This window comes from Thalassophryne amazonica, chromosome 10 (genome assembly GCF_902500255.1).
Source record: "Thalassophryne amazonica chromosome 10, fThaAma1.1, whole genome shotgun sequence".
In the NCBI taxonomy this organism is placed as follows: Eukaryota; Metazoa; Chordata; class Actinopteri; order Batrachoidiformes; family Batrachoididae; genus Thalassophryne; species Thalassophryne amazonica.
In genome coordinates this window covers 35,036,814-35,058,081 of record NC_047112.1, presented here as the reverse complement: position 1 = coordinate 35,058,081, position 21,268 = coordinate 35,036,814, and the positions used below count along the sequence as shown (strand labels likewise).

Below are 21,268 nucleotides of genomic sequence, written 5' to 3'. Positions count from 1 at the left end.
TTATGGGGTATTGTGTGTAGAATTTTCTGGAAAAAAAAAAGAATTTCATCCATTTTGGAATTAGGCTGTAATGTAACAAAATGTGGAAAAAGGGCAACACTGTGAATACTTTCCAGATGCACTGTGTGTACGACTTCATCATACGAGTTCTGTATGATGTCAGATCAGTCAATCACAAATATTCTGCTGGTCAGTATATTCATCAGATCTATCTAGATTTCTTGGTTGTTGAGATATACAAAAAAAAAAAAAGTGTTTTTGGGGCCATATTGTTCTTGACCTTTGACCAAACTACACCAAAATCTGACAACTTCTAGATATCTAACTCAGTAATGCTCTCACCAAAGGTGAAGGATATCTGTCCAGGTCTTTTTGATCTCTCTTGTCCATAAAATAAGTCCCTTTGGCTGCTCCCTTGTTTGCACTCGGGTGTTGTGTGGGCCGCTGAAGAGGAGGTACTGCTGGCCCACCACCAGAGGGCGCCCTGCCTGAAGTGCGGGCTTCAGGCACGAGGGGACGCAACCGCATCACAGGAGCAACCGGGAGTGACAGCTGTCACTCATCATCATCACCAGCTGTCACTCATCACCACCATCTCCACAAAAGCCGGGCAGCAACTCCACCTCGCTGCAGAGATATTGTTCTACCTCTCAGGTAAACTCTCAGACGTTTTGTGCCGAATGCACATTGCTTATGTCTGAACCTTTGCAGTTGTTGCTTGTGATATACTTACAGCTAGAAGCCAAGTTGTGGATGATAGCCGAGTTTGTGGATTTTGGAAGGAGTTGACGCATTTCGCTCCTCACTCCAAACTTGCTAAGTATTTCCATAAGGACTGCACAAACTGTGTTCCTGTGTTTGAGGTGGAGGTGTTTTTCCCACCAGAAGAGGGACTGTGTTTGCTGACTGTTTGCTGGGTGTGCACACACCCACCATTAAACTGTTTTTGCTTCCTGCCAGCAGTACCAGATCTGACAGCTGGAGACAGTGGCCACCTGGGGACTCAGGACTTGGCGGTTCCGGTGTGTTCCAGATCCATGGGCAGTGGAAATCGTGTGGGGACCGGCCCTTCTCTGGACAGACGTCTTCTATCCTCGAGCCTGCCCACACGTCACCTTTGTATCTTTGACTTGATTCTAAATCTGCAATTGTCTGTATTCCATTGTGCACATTCACAACATTAAATTGTTATTTTTTGGCTCATCTATTGTCCGTTCATTTACACCCCCTGTTGTGGGTCCGTGTTACTACACTTTCACAAAAGGATATCTCGGCCAACGTCATGGACTCCGAGGGGCGTCAACCAACGATTGAACAACCAATGGAAGAGCAGGGTGCACAGGCGCCAGTAGGAGGCGTGGTAGGTGAGTTGCAGCAAATCCTCACCGCCTTCACTGCTCGGTTGGATTTAATGACCGAGCAGAACGTCATTCTCAATCGCAGGATGGAGGCTATCACCGCACAGGTGGAAGCGCGCGCACAGGGCGCTGCTGCAGCTCCTCCTCCTGCTGTCCTGGTGCCAAATATAGACGTTCCAATGGTCGTTCAACGAACCCCCCCACCATCCCCTGAAGCATACCTAAGTCCCCCGGAGCCGTACGGAGGCTGTGTGGAGACGTGCGCAGACGTCTTGATGCAGTGTTTGCTCGTCTTGGCACAGCGTCCCGTGATGTATGCGTCAGACTCCAGCCGGGTGGCGTATGTAATTAATTTGCTTCGAGGTGAGGCACGTGCCTGGGCTACGGCGCTTTGGTAGCAGAATTCGCGGTGCCTAACAACATATACTGGGTTTGTGAGGGAGTTCAGAACAGTCTTTGATCACCCCAATAGAGGCGAGACCGCTTCAACAGTGCTGCTGTCTATGAGACAGGGGCGTTGGAGCGCAGCTGAGTACGCAGTCGACTTCCGCATCGCAGCTGCGAGGTCCGGCTGGAATACTACTGCGCTCTGCGCCGCCTTCGTAAATGGACTGTCGTCCTGGTGGCTAAGGATGAGCCGCGGGATTTGGACGGGCTTATTGATCTAGTTATACAATTAGACAATCGGTTAGAAGAACGCCGTCGGGAGCGAGACGAAGGACGTGGCCTGGCACGCGCCGTCCCTCTCCCTTCCGTGTCCGAAAAGGTTCCACCCTCCCCACGCTCCACAGCCTCAGCGCTCCGTGTGGCAACAACTCCCCCTGCTGACGATGCTATGGACACGAGCAGGGCTAAATTAAGAGCTTCTAACAGACAGAGGAGACTGGCCCGCGGGGAGTGCTTTATCTGCGGCTCAAGCGAGCATCAGCAGAGAGACTGCCCCAAGCGGTTAAACACCAATGCCTGCCCTTAGAAACTGGGCTAAGGGTGGGCCAAGAAATTCACGTGTGACATACACGCATTTCTGCACGTCTTCCAGTTACGATCCTGAGTGGGGATCTAACCCTTCAAGCCCCAGCACTGGTGGACACGGGGTCAGAAGGGAATCTGCTGGACAGCAGATGGGCAAGGGAAGTAGGGCTCCCTCTAGTGGCGCTCCCTACACCATTGAAGGTGCGGGCACTAGATGGCACCCTTCTCCCTTTAATCACACACAAGACACTACCTGTAACTCTGGTAGTGTCTGGGAATCATCGGGAGGAGATTGAGTTTTATGTGACTCCTTCTACCTCCCGCGTGATTTTGGGCTTCCCATGGATGATAAAACACAATCCCCGGATTGATTGGCCGTCTGGGGTTGTGGCTCAGTGGAGGGAAACCTGCCACCGGGAGTGTTTAGGATCCTCGGTTCCCCCCGGTTTGACTGCTAATGAGGAGGTTAAAGCCCCCTCCAATCTGACGACGGTGCCCGAGGAGTACCACGATCTTGTTGACGTCTTCAGCAAAGATCTGGCACTCACTCTTCCCCCGCGCCATCCGTATGATTGCGCCATTGAATTGATCCCGGGCATTGAGTTTCCGTCCAGTAGACTGTACAATCTCTCACGTCCTGAGCGCGAATCAATGGAGACCTACATCCGGGACTCATTAGCTGCCGGGCTGATCCGGAATTCCACCTCCCCGATGGGTGGTGGTTTCTTTTTTGTGGGCAAGAAAGACGGCGGACTCCGTCCATGCATTGATTACAGAGGGCTGAATGAGATTACGGTTCACAACTGATACCCGTTGCCCCTGTTGGATTCAGTGTTCACGCCCCTACATGGAGCTCAAATTTTCACCAAACTTGATCGTAGGAATGCGTATCACCTGGTTCGGATCCGGAAGGGAGACGAGTGGAAGACGGCATTTAACACCCCGTTAGGTCACTTTGAGTACCTGGTCATTCCGTTCCAAGCTTTGGTTAATGACGTCTTGCGGGACTTCCTGCAGCGATTCGTCTTTGTAAACGGAGCTGTCAGATCCTCCGGAACCAGTCATCCCCGAGTCCACTATCGTGGCCACCCTCACCTGGGATGTGGAGAAGACCGTCCGGGAGGCCCTGGCACGGAGCCCAGACCCGGGGACCGGCCCGAAGAACCGACTGTACGTCCCACCAGAGGCCAGAGCTGCAGTCCTGGACTTCTGTCACGGTTCCAAGCTCTCCTGTCACCCAGGGGTGCGAAGAACCGTGGCAGTGGTCCGGCAGCGCTTCTGGTGGGCGTCCATGGAGGCTGATGTCCGGGAATACGTCCAGGCCTGTACCACCTGTGCCAGGGGCAAGGCAGACCACAGAAAGACTCAAGGACTCCTCCAGCTGCTTCCGGTGTCTCATCGCCCCTGGTCACACATTGGCCTCGACTTTGTCACGGGCCTCCCGCCGTCCCAGGGCATGACGACCATCCTCACGGTAGTGGACCGATTCTCCAAGGCGGCCCACTTCGTGGCCCTCCCGAAGCTCCCAACAGCCCAGGAGACCGCAGACTTCCTGGTCCACCACGTTGTACGTCTGCATGGGATACCAACTGACATTGTCTCGGATCGTGGTCCTCAGTTCTCCTCTCAAGTCTGGAGGAGTTTCTGCAGGGAACTGGGGGCCACTGTGAGCCTCTCGTCCGTGTATCATCCATAGACGAACAGACAGGCAGAGCGGGCAAACCAGGAACTTGAACAGGCCTTCCGCTGCGTGACCTCCACGCACCCGGTGGCCTGTCTGGCCTAGATCGAGTACGCTCATAACAGCCAAGTGTCCTCCGCCACCGGCCTCTCCCCATTTGAGGTCTGTTTGGGGTACCAACCCCCATTGTTCCCAGTGGTGGAGGGAGAGGTCGGTGCCCCCTCGGTCCAGGCCCACCTTCGCAGATGCCGTCGGGTGTGGCGCACCGCCCGCTCTGCCCTGCTGAAGGCCCAGATGAGGGCCAAGGCCCATGCAGACTGCCGGCGTTCCCCGGCCCCTGCATACCAGCCTGGGCAGGAGGTATGGCTTTCCACCAAGGACATCCCCTTACAGGTGGAATCACCAAAAGGACCACTACATCGGACCGTTCAAAATCCTCAAGATCCTCAGTCCTGCCGCAGTGAAGCTACAACTCCCAGCTTCACTGCGGATCCACCCGGTCTTCCATGTGTCACGCATCAAACCTCACCACATTTCACCCCTCTGCACCCCTGGACCGGCGCCGCCTCCTGCCCGGATCATCGACGGGGAGCCTGCTTGGACTGTTCGCAGGCTCCTGGACATCCGTCGTAAGGGCTGGGGGTTCCATTATTTGGTGGACTGGGAGGGGTATGGACCCGAAGAACGCTCCTGGGTGAAGAGGAGCTTCATCCTGGACCCGGCCCTCCTGGCCGACTTCTACAACCGTCACCCCAACAAGCCTGGTCTGTCGCCAGGAGGCGCCCGTTGGGGGGGGGGGGGGGGGGGGGTCCTGTTGTGTGGGCCGCTGAAGAGGAGGTACTGCTGGCCCACCACCAGAGGGCGCCCTGCCTGAAGTGCGGGCTTCGGGCACGAGGGGGCGCAACCGCATCACAGGAGCAACCGGGAGTGACAGCTGTCACTCATCATCATCACCAGCTGTCACTCATCACCACCATCTCCACAAAAGCCGGGCAGCAACTCCACCTCACTGCCGAGATATCGTTCTACCTCTCAGGTAAACTCTCAGCCGTTTTGTGCCGATTGCACATTGCTTATGTCTGAACCTTTGCAGTTGTTGCTTGTGATATACTTACAGCTAGAAGCCAAGTTGTGGATGATAGCCGAGTTTGTGGATTTTGGGAGGAGTTGACGCATTTCGCTCCTCACTCCAAACTTGCTAAGTATTTCCAGAAGGACTGCACTAACTGTGTTCCTGTGTTTGAGGTGGAGGTGCTTTTCCCATCAGAAGAGGGACTGTGTTTGCTGACTGTTTGCTGGGTGTGCACACACCCACCATTAAACTGTTTTTGCTTCCTGCCAGCAGTACCAGATCTGACAGCTGGAGACGGTGGCCACCTGGGGACTCAGGACTTGGCGGCTCCGGTGTGTTCCAGATCCGTGGGCAGTGGAAATCGTGTGGGCAGACGTTTTCTATCCTCGAGCCTGCCCACACGTCACCTTTGTATCTTTGACTTGATTCTAAATCTGCAATTGTCTGTATTCCGTTGTGCACATTCACAACATTAAATTGTTATTTTTTGGCTCATCTATTGTCCGTTCATTTACGCCCCCTGTTGTGGGTCCGTGTTACTACACTTTCACAACATCGGGGTCGCCACAGCAAATCCAAGGTGGATCTGCATGTTGAATTGGCACAGGTTTTACGCTGGATGCCCTTCCTGACGCAACTCCACATTACATGGAGAAATGTGGCAGGGGTGGGATTTGAACCCGGAACCTTCTGCACTAAAACCAAGCACATTAACCACTTGGCCACCACCCCTCTTGTCCATAGTCACCAATAAAATCAAAACCCTCTGTTGCCGCTTCTCTGATACGTAGGGTAATAAATTGAAATGGCTAGAAAGAAGCAGGTCAGAGGACTTAAGCACACACACACACACACACACACACACACACACACACACACACACACACACACACACACACACACACACACACACACACACACACACACACACACACACACACACATCAGTCTTTCTTTAAAAATCTAAGCATTCAGTCTTATCTTTGGTCATTATACCTTGTCAGAGCCTTTGGCATCACTGTAGCAACCAAAATAATCCTATCCATCCATGTCTGTATGATGCACACAGACAGATTGGCAAAAATGGTCTTATCCTGATCTCTCACCTGAAAGCACAAGATAGTTATAAAACAGCAAGTACAGCATTGATTCAGGCTTTCACAGAAATGTTCACAAACGTGTTGCTTTATGATGACAAAGGGATCTACCCAAACATTACTACTGATGAGGAGTACAGACGCGTTAGCCGTTGGCCAGCACATTCAGATGATCGAAGAGTTCCACTTCCTCTGGACTGATCTCACACAGTCATCAGCTAAAAAAAAAGAACTCCAGCCAACAGCTGGATTTAAACATGCTGTCTTCACGACTTGTTAAACAATTATTGTCTTTGCCGTCTTAGGAACTGGAGAGAGTGGAAAAACAACTTTTCTCCGGCAGATGAGGATCATCCATGGAAAAGGCTTCTCAGAGGATGACAGGAAGGGCTTTTCCAAATGTATCTTCCAGAACATCTTCACAGCCATGAAGGCCATGACAGGAGCCATGACAACCCTTAAAATTCCCTACTCCAACCCCGAAAACGAGGTACACCCACAATGATCAGAGGCATTACAAGGTTCATCCATAGGCCAAAAACTCATATACTTCTTCACTTTCCCGCAGCTCTATGCTACATGGATACAGGAAGTAAACACAGTGCAGGTCGCCCAGCTGGAACGGCGCTACGTGGAGGCAATCCGCCGCCTCTGGGCTGATTCAGGCATTCGGGTTTGCTATGGCCGCCGCTGCGAGTACCAGCTACTGGACTCCACAGAGTAGTGAGTAGCTGGTTTGTCAGTTAGGGCTGTGAATCAGAAGGAAGCCTATTATCACTGGTAATGATGACATCATCCTACAAGCAAGTCCACACACTGTATTCTGCAAAAACAGACAGGGGAGGAATTAGTCATGCATTTATTTAATGCGGGAAAGTTTTTCCATAATATTGTTGCCAAACTGATTTAGTTTTGAACTGAAAGTTTTGAACTTTAGTACTATTTAGTATAAACAAGAAACAACTTCCCAGAAAGCAATGGTTTGAGACTTTAAAGAGGTCTTATTGTACATCTTTTCAACAAGCTAATACGGGGGGCTGGAGTGAATCCCAGCGGTCAGTCCGCACAGGGTCAGAATTATGCATATAGGTTCAAATATATACATGCAGCCTTACTCATTATTTGGCTAAATGTCCCTGCACCTCGACCAGCGGTGATATAAACCTTTTGGTAGCCACCAACAAGCTTCTGCCATAATTTTGGCTGGATATTTGACCACTCTTCTTGGCAGAACTGGTAGAGTTCATTTAAATTGGTTCATTTCTTGGCTTTTGGAACTTTGGAAAGGTCATTCCAGAAGCCTAATGTTAGCCTGCTTTATAAAAACCCAGAAGATTTGGTGTGAGTTTGAGATCATTGTCTCGCTGGAACACCCAAAAGTTTCAACTGTCTAGCAGTTGATTTGAGGTCATGTTGAAGAATTTGGAGGTAGTCCTCTTTCTTCATTATTCCATCCACTTTATGCAATGCACCAGTACCACTGGCAGCAACAAAACCCAGAGCATGATGCTACCACCCACCATGATTGGCAGTTGGTACAGTGTTCTTAAGTTTGAAAGTCTCACCTTTACTGCTCCAAATGTACCTCTTGTCATTGTGGCCAAATAGCTCAGTCTTTGTCTCATCTGGCCATAAAACATTTCTCCAGAAGACATTTGGCCTGTCCATGTGGGCAGCTGTAAATTTCTGTCTAGCTTGAAGGTGTCAATTTTCTTTCTTGATGTTCTGCCTCTCTGTCCATGGTGATGTAAAACTTGTTTCACTGTGGACAGTGACACTGGTGTTCCAGCATTTTCTAGCTCATGACAGGCCTTAGCCTTGGTGATTCCTGGGTTGTTTCTGAACATCCTAACCAATTTCCTCTCATCTCAGGGTGACAGTGTGGGTCTTCTTCCAGACCTTGGGAAAGTGACGACACATCTGATTAACTTGCACTTATATACAGTTGTTTGGACTGATGATCTTGGAATCTGCAGTTGTTTGGGAATGGCTCCAAGAGACCTTCCCAACTTGTGCAAATCTACAATTCACCTTCTTAGATCTTCACTGAGTTCTTTAGACTTTCCCATTGGTCTGAGTATTGGTCAGTCCAATGAGTGCTGTCAAACACATCCTTTTTATGCGGGCAAAGAGAAACTACCAGTTGTAGTCAATCATGATCAGTAGAGAGAAGTTAATAGGCCTTGGCCTTGTCATGTTAAAGGGGCATTGTAGAACCTTCAACGCCAGATATTAAAAGATTTAAGTAAATGTATGTATATATTTGAGCTTGTCTGTATACAGTGCCCTCTAAAAGTATTTGGCCCCTTGGTATTTCACACATTTTAATTTGTTCATGCCATTTCAAATACAAAATGTACATCAGGCTTCTCAATATAAACATTTCTAAAATTATCTTCCTTACACTCAAACCAGTTACAGCTTCATGATGAAGTGGAGCAGAGAAGGATTTTCTTTTACCAAAACATCAAATCTAAGCTTGCATCTCAGATGTACCTTCTGGCAAATTGTAGCTGAACTTTCAGGTCTTCCTTTTAAGAAAATCCTCCTCTATACCACTTCATCATGAAGCTCTATAACTGGCGACACAAAATGCAAAACATGCACTTTGCACAATTTCTCCACTCACAGCAAGGGAAGCCTATAATCACTTCTTCTGGGTTGTCTGGGTGTCTTCCCTCACTCGTCTCCTTACACAGTCACACAGTTTTTTAGAACTGTGTACTCGTACTCCACACAGATTTACCATAGAGTGCCATACTGTTTGTATTTCTTCATAATTGTTTTAAATAAAGTCCAAAACATATTCACTGACTTGGAAATGTTCATGTATCCATCCCCTGACTTGTCTGAAGAAAACTGGCAATAAACCCGATTATTTCCAAGTCTTAAGCCCCTTTCACACTGGCGTATTCGTAGAGCTGCTTATTGTGGCGTATCGTGTACGCCGAGTTGAGCAGCTCTCCGCCCACTTTTAGCAGCTCTACACCAAGTTTTTGCTCCCTACGCAGCAGTATGTTGAGGGCTACGTGCGTAGGATGGAAGAAATTAAACATGTTTAATTTTCTTCGGCATAGAGCGCTGGACAGTTTTAAGCAGGTCTGCACAGCACAGCGTTACTGCATGCAAGTCTGTGTAACACGGCGCTCCTGTACACAACGAAAAACTTCAGGAATGACAGGAATGCACATAGGGGGAGAAGCTTGGCGCCATGATGCTGTTTTTACAGACTTTCTGGACACGCAGATGGATTTGATACATTGGAAAAAGTCAGAATACATTATTTCCAGGAGTTAATGGACTTTATTTAACGTGCCACAATCTTGAGAGAACTTGAGGAGGTGAAGGCAGAGCTGCACCCGGCGATTGCGCGACCCATCCGTGAGGAGTGGACGTGGACATGTCTTCTCACTGGTGCGTCGTACGTGAGGAGTTATAGTGGACGTTGAAGCTTGGCCTGCCTCTTCGTCTTATGTGGTTTTGAAGCTTCACTGCCAGCAACGTTCAGTGGGATGAATGAAATTTAGCAATGCAGGAATGTACTGATAAAAACCTCAAAGGATTTTTCGCTGGACTGGTGTAGGGTTGTGTAAAATTGTGGAGGCATGGTGTACAATAGCGCAGTGTTGCATGGACTAACATACAGTAGCAGAGTATTGTGTAAACCTGCGTAGAGCACTACGTCCAGTGCTCTACCCTGAAAGTCCTCAAAAATTTAATTAAATTAAAGGGGAGGGGAGGTGATGGTCTAGTGGTTAAAGCGTTGGACCTGAGACCAGAGTATCCACGGTTCAAATCCCAGCCTGACTGGAAAATCACTAAGGGCCCTTGGGCAAAGTCCTTAATCCCCTAGTTTCTCCCGGTGTGTAGTGAGCGCCTTGCATGGCAGCATCCTCACATCGGGGTGAATGTGATGCACTGATGTGTAAAGCGCTTTGAGCGTCTGATGCAGATGGAAAAGCACTATATAAATGCAGTCCATGTACCAAATTTAAAAAAAATTAAATGTGTTAAATTTTTGTGTCCATTTCACGGACCCCTTTGCGTCCCTCAGCATATTGCCACGTTGGGTTGAATAAACGCGCCATAGGACTGCATAAGCCCAGCATAGTCCATACACTGCATTGTGCAATTCTACATTGGCCCGGTGTGAAAGGAGCTAAAGTGTTCCTGTTGGCATTTGAACTGTGGCCAGGGTTTTTGAGTGTCTTTGTTGTCCTTGGTCACTAGTCCTGTCTCCCTGTGGTCTGTGAGCATGCGTGTCCTGTCACCTGTTGTGCGGTTTTCTGAGTCTATGTCTGCATTCTTGGATGTGTGAGTGGGCATGTCCCTTTCGTGTCATGTGTGAGTGTGTGTGGGGCATCTGGGTGTGCGTGTGATGTTTGCCCCTGTGTTGCTCAGTGTTTATTTATTCTTCCGTGTGATTACAGCACTGTGTTCCGGTATGTGTAGGGTTATGTTTTCTGTCATATTAATTCCTGCGGTTGAGTCTGGTCTGTCCCCGTGCGATTCTGATTACATGGTTATTTCCATGTTTGCATATATTAGATTGCACTCAGATCATTGGGTTTTGTTGTCCCTTCCTCTCTTTATGTGTGATTGTTGCTTTATTTTTCTACTCACACTTAGATGTCTGTTTTAGCCACTTCATATTCATTCAGTCCTCGCATGTTGTGTTCGCCCTGATCCTGATGTATTTCACCTGTCACTCATTAGCTAGTTTGGTATTTAAGTCACGCCCATTCGGTTTTGCACTACTGGTTGATTACTTTCAGTTTGTCATACCTGCCTCCAGCCTTGTCGTGCTTCACCAGTTGTAAGTGTCCTTCTCATTGTCGTTTTTTGACAGTTGTTTTTCATTGTTATTTAATCACTTTGTCTGTCTTTGCATTTTTTGGATTTGCCACTTGGGAGAGTTTTGCCACAGCTGTATTACCACCGTCACTTTGGATCATTAAGCACCTTGTTTTAGCACTTAACCTTTTGTTTCTTGCTGCCTGCATCCTGGGGTCTAAGCTTTGCTCTTCTGTGGTCCTGAACTGTAACACGTTCCATTACTTATGCAACCCATCATCTTGGCTTTTATATTTTTAATTAATTTCTATCAAGTTGTAGAGATTTGCTTTGAGTTTGAATTTAAGGAAGATAATTTTAGAAATTTTTGTATTGTGAAGCCTGATTTACTTTTTGTATTTGAAATGGCATAAGCAAATTAAAATCTGTGAAATTCCAAGGGGCCCAATACTTTTGGAGGGCACTGTAACTTTGATCCTGTGTGGATTAGAGAAGATCCAAAATGAATTCAAGCTTGTGCACCCAATTATTGTTTTTTAAAGTCATTTATGATGTATGCTGAGTAATCATTCCAGTCTGGCAAAAGAACAGTTCAAGGACGTCGTTAAAAGCCCAAAAAGTACCACAACATTCAAGCCTATCCGTATGTAAATTTCCAACCACAACTGAATGAGCACGTCAGCTCTGGCAGCATGTGCTGTTGCCACGCTTTGCCACATCCACGGCACCACAGAATCGCACGGAGTCCCGGACACCAACTACCCAGGGAGACAACGGGTCCATCCCCATCTCCATTAAACTAACCATTTAGCTGCCGCAGCCAGGTGAAGTGTGGGCATCTCCTTGGCCTTCTCCAGCCACTGGGGCCCTCAACACTCAGAAACTATGTGCTGAATCATTCCTAGAGAAACATGCCATATGGCCAAAATGCAGAAACTGACACCCCTTCACAATAGAAGTGATACTTCTCATCTTAATCTCCCAGAGTAGCCGCTTATTTAACACAATAATTCCAGCAGTACCTAAGGTTCATTCAAAGAGACCTGGTACCAAAGACATCCAGTTGTAGGTCACTGGTTAGTGTTTACATCTCACAACCATACAGTAAGAGACATAGCACCAGGATCTCTAAGACTTGAACCTTTGTTCTCCTGCAAAGATATCAAACACTTTTGTCCAGTGACTTCATGGCTGCATAAGCAAGCATAAATGCATGAGGGTGTGATGTTGGCCACATCAAAAACAATAATGGTGACAGGCAAACAAAGCATCGGCTCTAAGTAGTAGATTGAAATTGAGTTTTAAGGCCTGCAGTCTCAATGCAGTGCAAGTCATTATAAGTCGAATGTCAGTGAGGGGCTCATTCCTTGCATAACTAGAAGAACAATGTTTTCACTGATTACCAACTTGTATAGAATTGAAAGAGGACACCTTTTAAGAGTACCCTCACAGATATGTGCAGCATTACCATGTGATGAATACTGCTGTTGCACACAGCACATCTGAATAAAGGGATGAACCACCTGCCATTGTCAGGATTACAGCAGTAATTTAGACGCACTCATTTAGTAATTTAGACACACAATTCTGACACATAACAGATAACAGATAATCAGATAACTGAAAAGCTATCTTTGATAAAGATAAAACGATAAACCATCCAAAAATGTATCAGAAGTTAGAGATAACTGATAAATTCCACTATTGTCTCTGGTACATTTGTAACTACTAATAAACTGAATTTGAGTTTTAACACCACGATCGCTTCTGGTAGCATCAAAAGCGACAACAGACCCAAATGATGAGCCCACACTTCTGAATTGAACATTGTGCCCCCTGCTGGAAGCTCTTGTTTACTACATGGCTTCGAGCACAGAAGCAAGGTGAGAACAGCCACAAACCCCAGCTCCATACCCAGTCACAACGCTCCGGTCAGGCGGAGGTCTTGGAAAATAAATAAGTGCAGACTTATGGTTTTGATTTATAAATAACATTAATACCGATAGAATAAATCCATTAATGTCAATTCTGTCATTTGTATAAAGTTAAAATATAACATATATCTTTTAATGTTAAATAATGCATTAATTCTGAGGTTTTGTAACAAACACAGACAGATCGCAAAGGATTCTGGGTAAAATGTGCCTCTGCTAAACACTGATTGGTTGAGTCATTCATTATGTAAACCAACATGTTAATGTGACGTGTGTCATGTGTTGGTGTTTACAGATAAATGTGCCTTTGTAAAATATTCCATTTTTTTATTTGTAAAAACAGGCATTTTTACGGAGCCCTGGAAGTGTCATCGTAAAATGTTTCGCATGTGGAGAGAATGTGCACTCATTTTATTATATTGTGCACACGTTTTATTATATTGTAAAACGTCCACTCAATATTGTCTTGATGCATAAATGTTGGCTGCCCTATTGATGTTTCAAATCCCGCAAAACCTCCGAGAGGTCACCGCGCTGCGAGATCTCAGCAACATTGAGAACTGCATTGAGACGCTCTGATCACGCTGCACTTTAATTGCTGCACTCAGACAACACCATTAACTTCGCAACATAAAACTATTTTTATATTGTGCCTAAAACTCTCGTGAATATATTCTCTGGGTTTATAGACGTTGTTATTGCGTTTTTTTAAACTCATTATTCCTAACCCTACTCCTACCCCCAACCCTAACCTTAACCACCCCGACACCCCCCGCTTTACTTTTAATTTCGTGCAGCCATCACGGAATGAATGAGAATGAATTCGTGCTGCCGTGACGAAAATGAGGCGCTTTTCGTCACAATATCACGAACCAATAGATTAATGTACATTTCGTGCTGCTGAATCAAGACTTGCTGTGAGACCAGGTTATGCTGTCATACAAGGTACACACACTGGGAGCAACTAGGAGATTAAGGACCTTGCCCAAGGGCCCGTAGTGATTTTCTGGTCAGGCTGGGATTTGAACCAAGGATCTTCTCAAGCCCAACGCTTTAACCAGACCATCACCTCCACCTGCATTATTCACTCCATTCTTTATGAATGGCAAAAAAGAGAACTCCTTTTACACAAACACTTTTGTTCACATGATTTTATTATAACTTGACGTAATTTCTATGGATCATTTTTAGACTGCATAGATACATGTAGTCCATGGTGTAAATTCTAATGCAGCAAAATATTGAGGATTTCTGGTAATAATTTCTTTTACCCCACCTCCCAAATAAAGCCATATAAAGCCTGTCCTGCAACAATAAATTATACATTAAGGGATTCTTCAATCAATTATGCTGCAAGCATAAAATGTGGAAATATTTTGTGGCTTTGTTCACTGACCACAAAACATGCTCATTAATAAGATGAGAAACCAGGCCCATTTTTAATGTTGCTAAATTAATTGAATATTGTATTATCCAAGTAATAATAATATTAGTAGAAGAAGAAGGGCCTTTTTTCTCATTGTACATGCATACGAGGTCTGTCAATAAAGTATAGGTCCTTTTTATTTTTTTCAAAAACTATATGGATTTCATTCATATGTTTTTACGTCAGACATGCTTGAACCCTTGTGTGCATGCGTGAGTTTTTCCACGCCTGTCGGTGACGTCATTCGCCTGTGAGCACTCCTTGTGGGAGGAGTCATCCAGCCCCTCGTCGGAATTCCTTTGTCTGAGAAGTTGCTGAGAGACCGGCGCTTTGTTTGATCAAAATTTTTTCTAAACCTGTGAGACACATCAAAGTGGACACGGTTCGAAAAATTAAGCTGGTTTTCGGTGAAAATTTTAACGGCTGATGAGAGATTTTTTTTTTTTTTTATTCGGCACACAAAATATTCAAATAGAAAAAAATGAACAATTCCACAAACAAACACAAACAAAACTAGTGAGTCCGAAAGGGTGTGGGCTGAAGCAAAGCTTATTAGCGCCCACCCCTGCTAGTACAAGTCCAACAATTCTAATCAGTCATATTTACATAAATATAAATTCACTACTACATGTCGACACACAGACATACACATCAATATACTATTCACTTATAATTATATTTATATAGTACCAGATCACAAGAAAGTCGAATCAAGGCACTTTACACCAGTAAGGACTAACCTTACCAACCCCCAGAGCAAGCACTAGGCAACTGTGGTGAGGAAAAACTCCCTATAAGGAAGAAACCTCAAGCAGACCAGGCTCTTGGGGGTGACCCTCTGCTTGGGCTGTGCCATATATACCTATATACATACGTATATACTTTACAAACATAAATATATACATACATATACACAGTCACTTATATACATATACACCTACCCATATCTATATATCTACATACGCGCATATACATACCCACACATTCAAATATACAATAAGTCCCACTTATAAATTGAACATTCCATATAAATCAAATTATATTTGCTTTTTTATGATACTTAGACATAATGTTCTTTTTGAGTAGTTTCTTAAATCTCACTAAGGTACTACTCATTCTAACCTCTGTTGAACATTTGTTCCATTTCCTCACCCCAACCACAGACACACAAAAACCCTTTACATTTGTTCTTACTGGTGGTTTCATAAAAATTGCACAACCTCTTAAACTATATCTGGATTCCCTCAATCGGAACAGACTCTGGACATGTCTCGGTAAGGCTTGGTTTTTCGCTCGAAATAAAGTTTGAATTGTAACGTAATCAGCCAAATCAATGAATTTTAATAAATTTAAAGACACAAATAGAGAATGAGTTGGTTCACGATATTGTTTATTGCAGATGATTCGTATGGCCGTATTCGTATTTTTTCCAAAATTTTGGAAAATTGTGGCAGGAGTGATATAGGTCTATAATTAGAAAATGTGTGTTTGTCACCAGTTTTAAACAGAGGAATTACTTTGGCTATTTTCATTTGAGAAGGAAATTTACCAGTACTTAGTGACATATTGCAAATATAATTGAACGGTTTTACTATACAATCAATAACTTTTTTAATAAAGCCATATCCAAATTATTAAAATCAGTCGATTTCTTACTTTTTGAACCATGAACCAGATCAAGTATTTCCCTTTCATGAGTACCACCAATGAACATTGAAACAGATTTGTTAAACGTTGAATTATTTACCCAGAAGTTATTAGTTGATGAGTTTTTACCCACATTAACGAAGTATTCATTAAAGCGTTCAGCAATAGACTCGTCGTTATCAATCGTGATGTAGTTGTTACTCTGAAAAAATGAAGGATAATCTCTAGTTACTCTATTCTTTTTTACTATTTCATTTAATATGTTCCATGTGTTTTTGATGTTATTTCTATTTTTGACAAGTAACTCATTATAATATGTTTTTTTACTGAGTCTCATGATATTGATTAACTTATTCTTATATGTTTTATACTTACTTTCAGCTTCCTTAGTTCGTAGTTTTATGAATTGTTTATACAGTAAGTTTTTCTTTTTACATGCCCTCTGAAGTCCCTTAGTTATCCATGGTTTGTTGCTATATTGATTTCTATATATTTTGTCAACAAATGGACAGTGTTTATTATACAAACTGGAAAAAATGGAAATGAAAGCATCATATGACCTGTCAACATCATCAACAAAAACATCTGACCAATTCTGACTTGATAAATCCTCCCTTAAATTATCAATTGTTTCAGGTGTTACTTTTCTACTCATGAATTTGATATTGCTTCGATACATACAACAACCCTCCAATGCAAAGACTGAGAAAACTGGCAAGTGATCACTGATATCACTGACCAGTAGTCCCCCACTAAGATTACCGGATATAACGTTAGTTAAAATATTGTCAATGAGAGTTGTTGAGTCCATAGTTATTCTGCTAGGATGAATGATGGTTGGAAACAGTCCTAAACAGTACAAGGTGTTTATAAATGAGGTAATTTGTGGATGATTGTGAGGGTTTAAAAAATCTATATTGAAATCTCCACAGACAAATAAATGCTTATTTCTGTTGATTTTGTTGTACATTCCTAAGATAATGTCTTCAAAGGTGTCAATATTTGTCCCAGGAGCTCTGTAAATGCAACTAACAACTATGTTTTTGGAGTTTATAGATGTAATTTCTATGGTAACACATTCCATGATGTTGTCCACTGTAAATGACATGTTTTTAATGAGTTTACAGTTATAATCTGACCTTACAAACAATGCAACGCCTCCGCCCCTTCTCGTCTGCCTATTAACCAAGAACAATTCATAACCATCAAGATATACCAGATCTTTATTATCCTCATTTAACCATGTTTCTGAAATTGCAATAACTGAAAAACGTTTTTTGGATGTTTTCAAACAATCATTAATAGTGGACAGATTACGAGAAAGACTTCTGCTGTTGAAATGTATAATTGAAAAATCGTCATCATTGATTTTATAATTTTTGAATTGTTCTGTAAAATATTTGCACTGTCTCACAATATTCTCACTGAAAAAGGTATCAGGATCATTTTCAGATTCGAAGGGGTGGTTAGCAGAGTTATTATAATTAAATGTATCTAGACAGAGCTCCTGGGCAGAAATAAACAGATCATTATCCTTAGTCATTATGTCTCTCTTGTCTCCGGGTGTAGATGATGTGGTTGAGTGGGTTGCTCCAGTCTGCATCATGGTGCTGTGATGTGTTTGAGTCCTCATACCTATTGTTCATATTTGTCCAGCTCCTCGATGTTCCTTATTGCCATGACTTTTGCTTGTTCAGGTGATCCGTTCAGTTTGATGAATATTTTACAGTTTGAAGTCCATGTGTGCTGGATTTTTCCCTGTTTCTTTAAGAAGCGTGCTTTCCTGGTGATATCGGCATTCCGTTTGGTGAGATGTTCATTGATGAATACGTTTGTCCCTTTCAGTTTTCTTCCTTGTTTTAACAGTGCTGTTTTGTGTTTTCTGTTGATGAATCTCATGATGACGGTTCGTTTATCACCGTCATTTCTCCGGGGCAGAGGGTGGCACGCTTCAATGTTATTTAAATCCATTTCTATACCTTTAGATAGGAGGAAATCAGCAACCTGTTTTTCCACAGAGCTGACCTCCTGTTCACTGGGCTCCCCTCCGCTCTCATCTGTTACTGCCCGTGTGTAGGACCGTGGTTTGATGTGAAGACCTGTGATGATGACGTCGTTAATTCTGGTGTACTGCTCCAATTCAGCTACTCTATTTTCCAGCTGCACCAGACGCCGGTCTTTCTCAGCGTTCTGGAGCCGTAATGCCTTCACCTCCTCCACCAGATCCATGATTGATTTCTGTTGCTGCTTCACAACAGAAATCTCCTCTGATAGAAAGTCCAGAGATTTTTTAATATCGTCACCTTCCTCCGCCGTCAGAACCTTCTTAGGCCCCATGGTCGGCTTATGAGCAGCTTGACAATCGCCGATGTTAACAGCCTGCGTTGTTTGTCACCGGGATGGATCTGCAGTGCGCTGGTGCCGCGCGGCCTCTGTGTTTCTGCGCTGATGGATCCGCGGTGGCTGCACGAGGCCTCGGGGAAGCGGCACTCGTGACGCGCGGCTTTAATAACGCAGCACGCGGCCTCTGTGAATTCACCACTTTGAGCGGGCCTCGGACGTTGTTGCTGTCCAGTCGCGGGGCTAAGTTGCCGGTTGAGGTGGTATTCCCACTGTCCGGGTTGGCAAACACCGGCGTGGCAGATGGCAACTACAAACACCTCTGAAAACTCAGGTACAAACGTTTTGCAGCTCGCTCTGACGACACGCAGCTCTCTGACGAATGATGACGCAGCTTTTCGACGAATGATGACACAGACTGGACGATTGCAGCGTTGGCTCGCAGCCGCCGCGACACCTCTGTTGGAAGCCTTAAGGACAAGTTGGAACATGTCCAGCTGTTAAACAATTTCTCATATACTCACTCCACTGAAAGCCATCAAAAGCCGCCTGGATTTTACAAATGGTTATCAACACGGAGGTGTTTTTCCTGTGCTGCCGCACCGCGCCGGCTGCGTCCCGATGCGCGGACCCGTCCGCACGTCTTTCATTAAAAAAATCTCCTTTAACAGTGGAATATCCGGATAAAATGCTGAAACCGACTTCTTCTGAAACTTCTCTGTTCTCTCACGACGTCCTGGATCAATAGAGCCTGAAATGTGGAGGTTTTCAGCTTGAAACAGGCTGACGACGGCGCCTGGGAGTGCTGCACGACGTCTCGCACCGTGGGAAGTCCTTAAAGCGACAGTATCACCTCAAAATCTCTCATCAGCCGTTAAAATTTTCACCGAAAACCAGCTTAATTTTTCGAACCGTGTCCACTTCGATGTGTCTCACAGGTTTAGAAAAAATTTTGATCAAACAAAGCGCCAGTCTCTCAGCAACTTCTCAGACAAATGAATTCTGACGAGGGGCTGGACGACTCCTCCCACAAGGAGTGCTCACAGGCGAATGACGTCACAGACAGGCGTGGAAAAACTCACACATGCGCACGAGGGTTCAAGCATGTCTGACGTAAAAACATATGAATGAAATCCATATAGTTTTTGAAAAAAATAAAAAGGACCTATACTTTATTGACAGCCCTCGTACAATGAAATTTGTCTTCTGCATTAACCCATCCAAATTACAGACACAGGTTACAGTTAGACACATTCCAACCATAAGGCACAGTGGGCATCCACAGTCCAGTGCCAGAGGGACCAACTCCAGATGTAGAGCTGCCTTGATTATGGGTGGAAACCTACCCAGACTTACGGCGAACATGCAAACTCCACACAGAAAGGACAAGGCAGGAAGTGATCCAAAGACCTCGTTGCTGTGAGGCAACAGTGCTAACCACTAAGCCACCATGCTGCCAGCAGTAGCAGTTGTTAAATTGAGCGGTCGTGTCAGTGACAGTTCTCCTGCATGTTTGTGCTTACATGTGGCTGCAGTAGTTAGGTGGATCCCACTGAGGAAAACCTCATTCAGGTGAGCACTCCTTCCACAGAAAAATCACATCAGTATTTTATCTTTTCACCGCATCACAAAACAGACTTGCCGCAGCAGGCTGGCTCGGACATGGCCTAGAGCGCTCACCTTAGTCAAACAATTAGCACTTTGAGTGTGTGTGTGTGTGTGTGTGTGTGTGTGTGTGTGTCTGTGTAACGTGCTTGCGCACAGTGCAGACTGGATAGGGTGAGTTCATCCAAAACAAATAATTTCATTGCTGCCAGTTTTATAGTGGGAACCCCATATGATGTACAAACCTGCTCTTCTGGGCACCAGAGTCCCATTTTGTATGAACTCGTGCGCTTTTTAAAAGCTTCTGACACACTGCCAACTAATTAAGACACACATCTACGAGACACATATGTTGGGGTGCACCATGGAAAAAATTTTGGGGGGGTGTCTGCTGTCTCTGGGTGTGTTGCACTGCGTGTTGTTGTAGGTGGGTTCATCCCTTAATGTCTGTTCTTACCATTACACCGTGCGTGAAAGAGGCTTTTATCCTTTTATACAAGCTCTGGTGCTGATGGATCCTGTCCTGTCTGTAGTCAAAAATGCTACTAAGCTATTGCATTTCACTGTAATTGCAGCTTTTAAAATGTGTTTTCTTATCCTGAGAAGGACTTAGTGATCATTGCCACAGGTAGCTCTTAATTTCTTTGCCGGTCCACTGAGCCTAATGACCTAAACTGGCTCAAAGCCAAACCATTCATAATGTCTAACCCTGCAAGAATTGCCCATAAATTGCCTAAGCACAAGACAACAATTAAAGCTCAGAAGGCAGATTTAAAATAACAGATAAACCCTTTGTATCTTCATCAACTACATATATTTTTAAGCACTTTCAGATTTTCCACCACATTCTTAAGTTGATTATGAAAACGGGCCCTTTTGTTGTGCATACATTATAAACACTACAGTGTCTAATTAATTTTGCAGCTTTTATTGGATTACATGTTGACTTATTGATCAGACTATACACACTGTGTTCTGGTAGCACTTTGATAACATGCCGTAAACTTTGTATTTTGTATCCAGGCCACAGGAGGGGGCTATTTCTTTTACAGGTTGCACAGAATCCATCCACGTCAGCTGAATCTTTATGTCGAATCCACCGCTTGACTGCTATACAACCACACGTGTTTATGTATTTTAACGGTATTAATAAAAGGCCATATCACAGTGTAGCATTTGGTCCGTTTCTTATCAGATGTCTTACTGACATGTTGTTTGCGTTGACATACAGGAGGTGAAAGTTTCTTTCTGGCTGACAACAAAGCTTGGCCTGCATGTTTTATCTCCTGCCATTGGTGTTCTGTGTTTACCCAGCAACTCACTCATCACGATATACCCGTGA

General features: G+C 44.7%; 1 protein-coding gene across 2 annotated transcripts in view; it reads left to right on the top strand.

The window, feature by feature from the left end:
- Positions 1-21,268, top strand: part of LOC117518596 (guanine nucleotide-binding protein subunit alpha-11-like) — a 53,993-nt gene that overhangs the window by 9,807 nt on the left and 22,918 nt on the right. For both annotated transcript variants that reach the window (XM_034179768.1, XM_034179769.1), the window contains exons 3-4: positions 6,486-6,670; positions 6,749-6,903. In XM_034179768.1, coding sequence (XP_034035659.1) covers positions 6,486-6,670; positions 6,749-6,903 — 340 coding nt within the window. The remainder of the gene's footprint in view (positions 1-6,485; positions 6,671-6,748; positions 6,904-21,268) is intronic.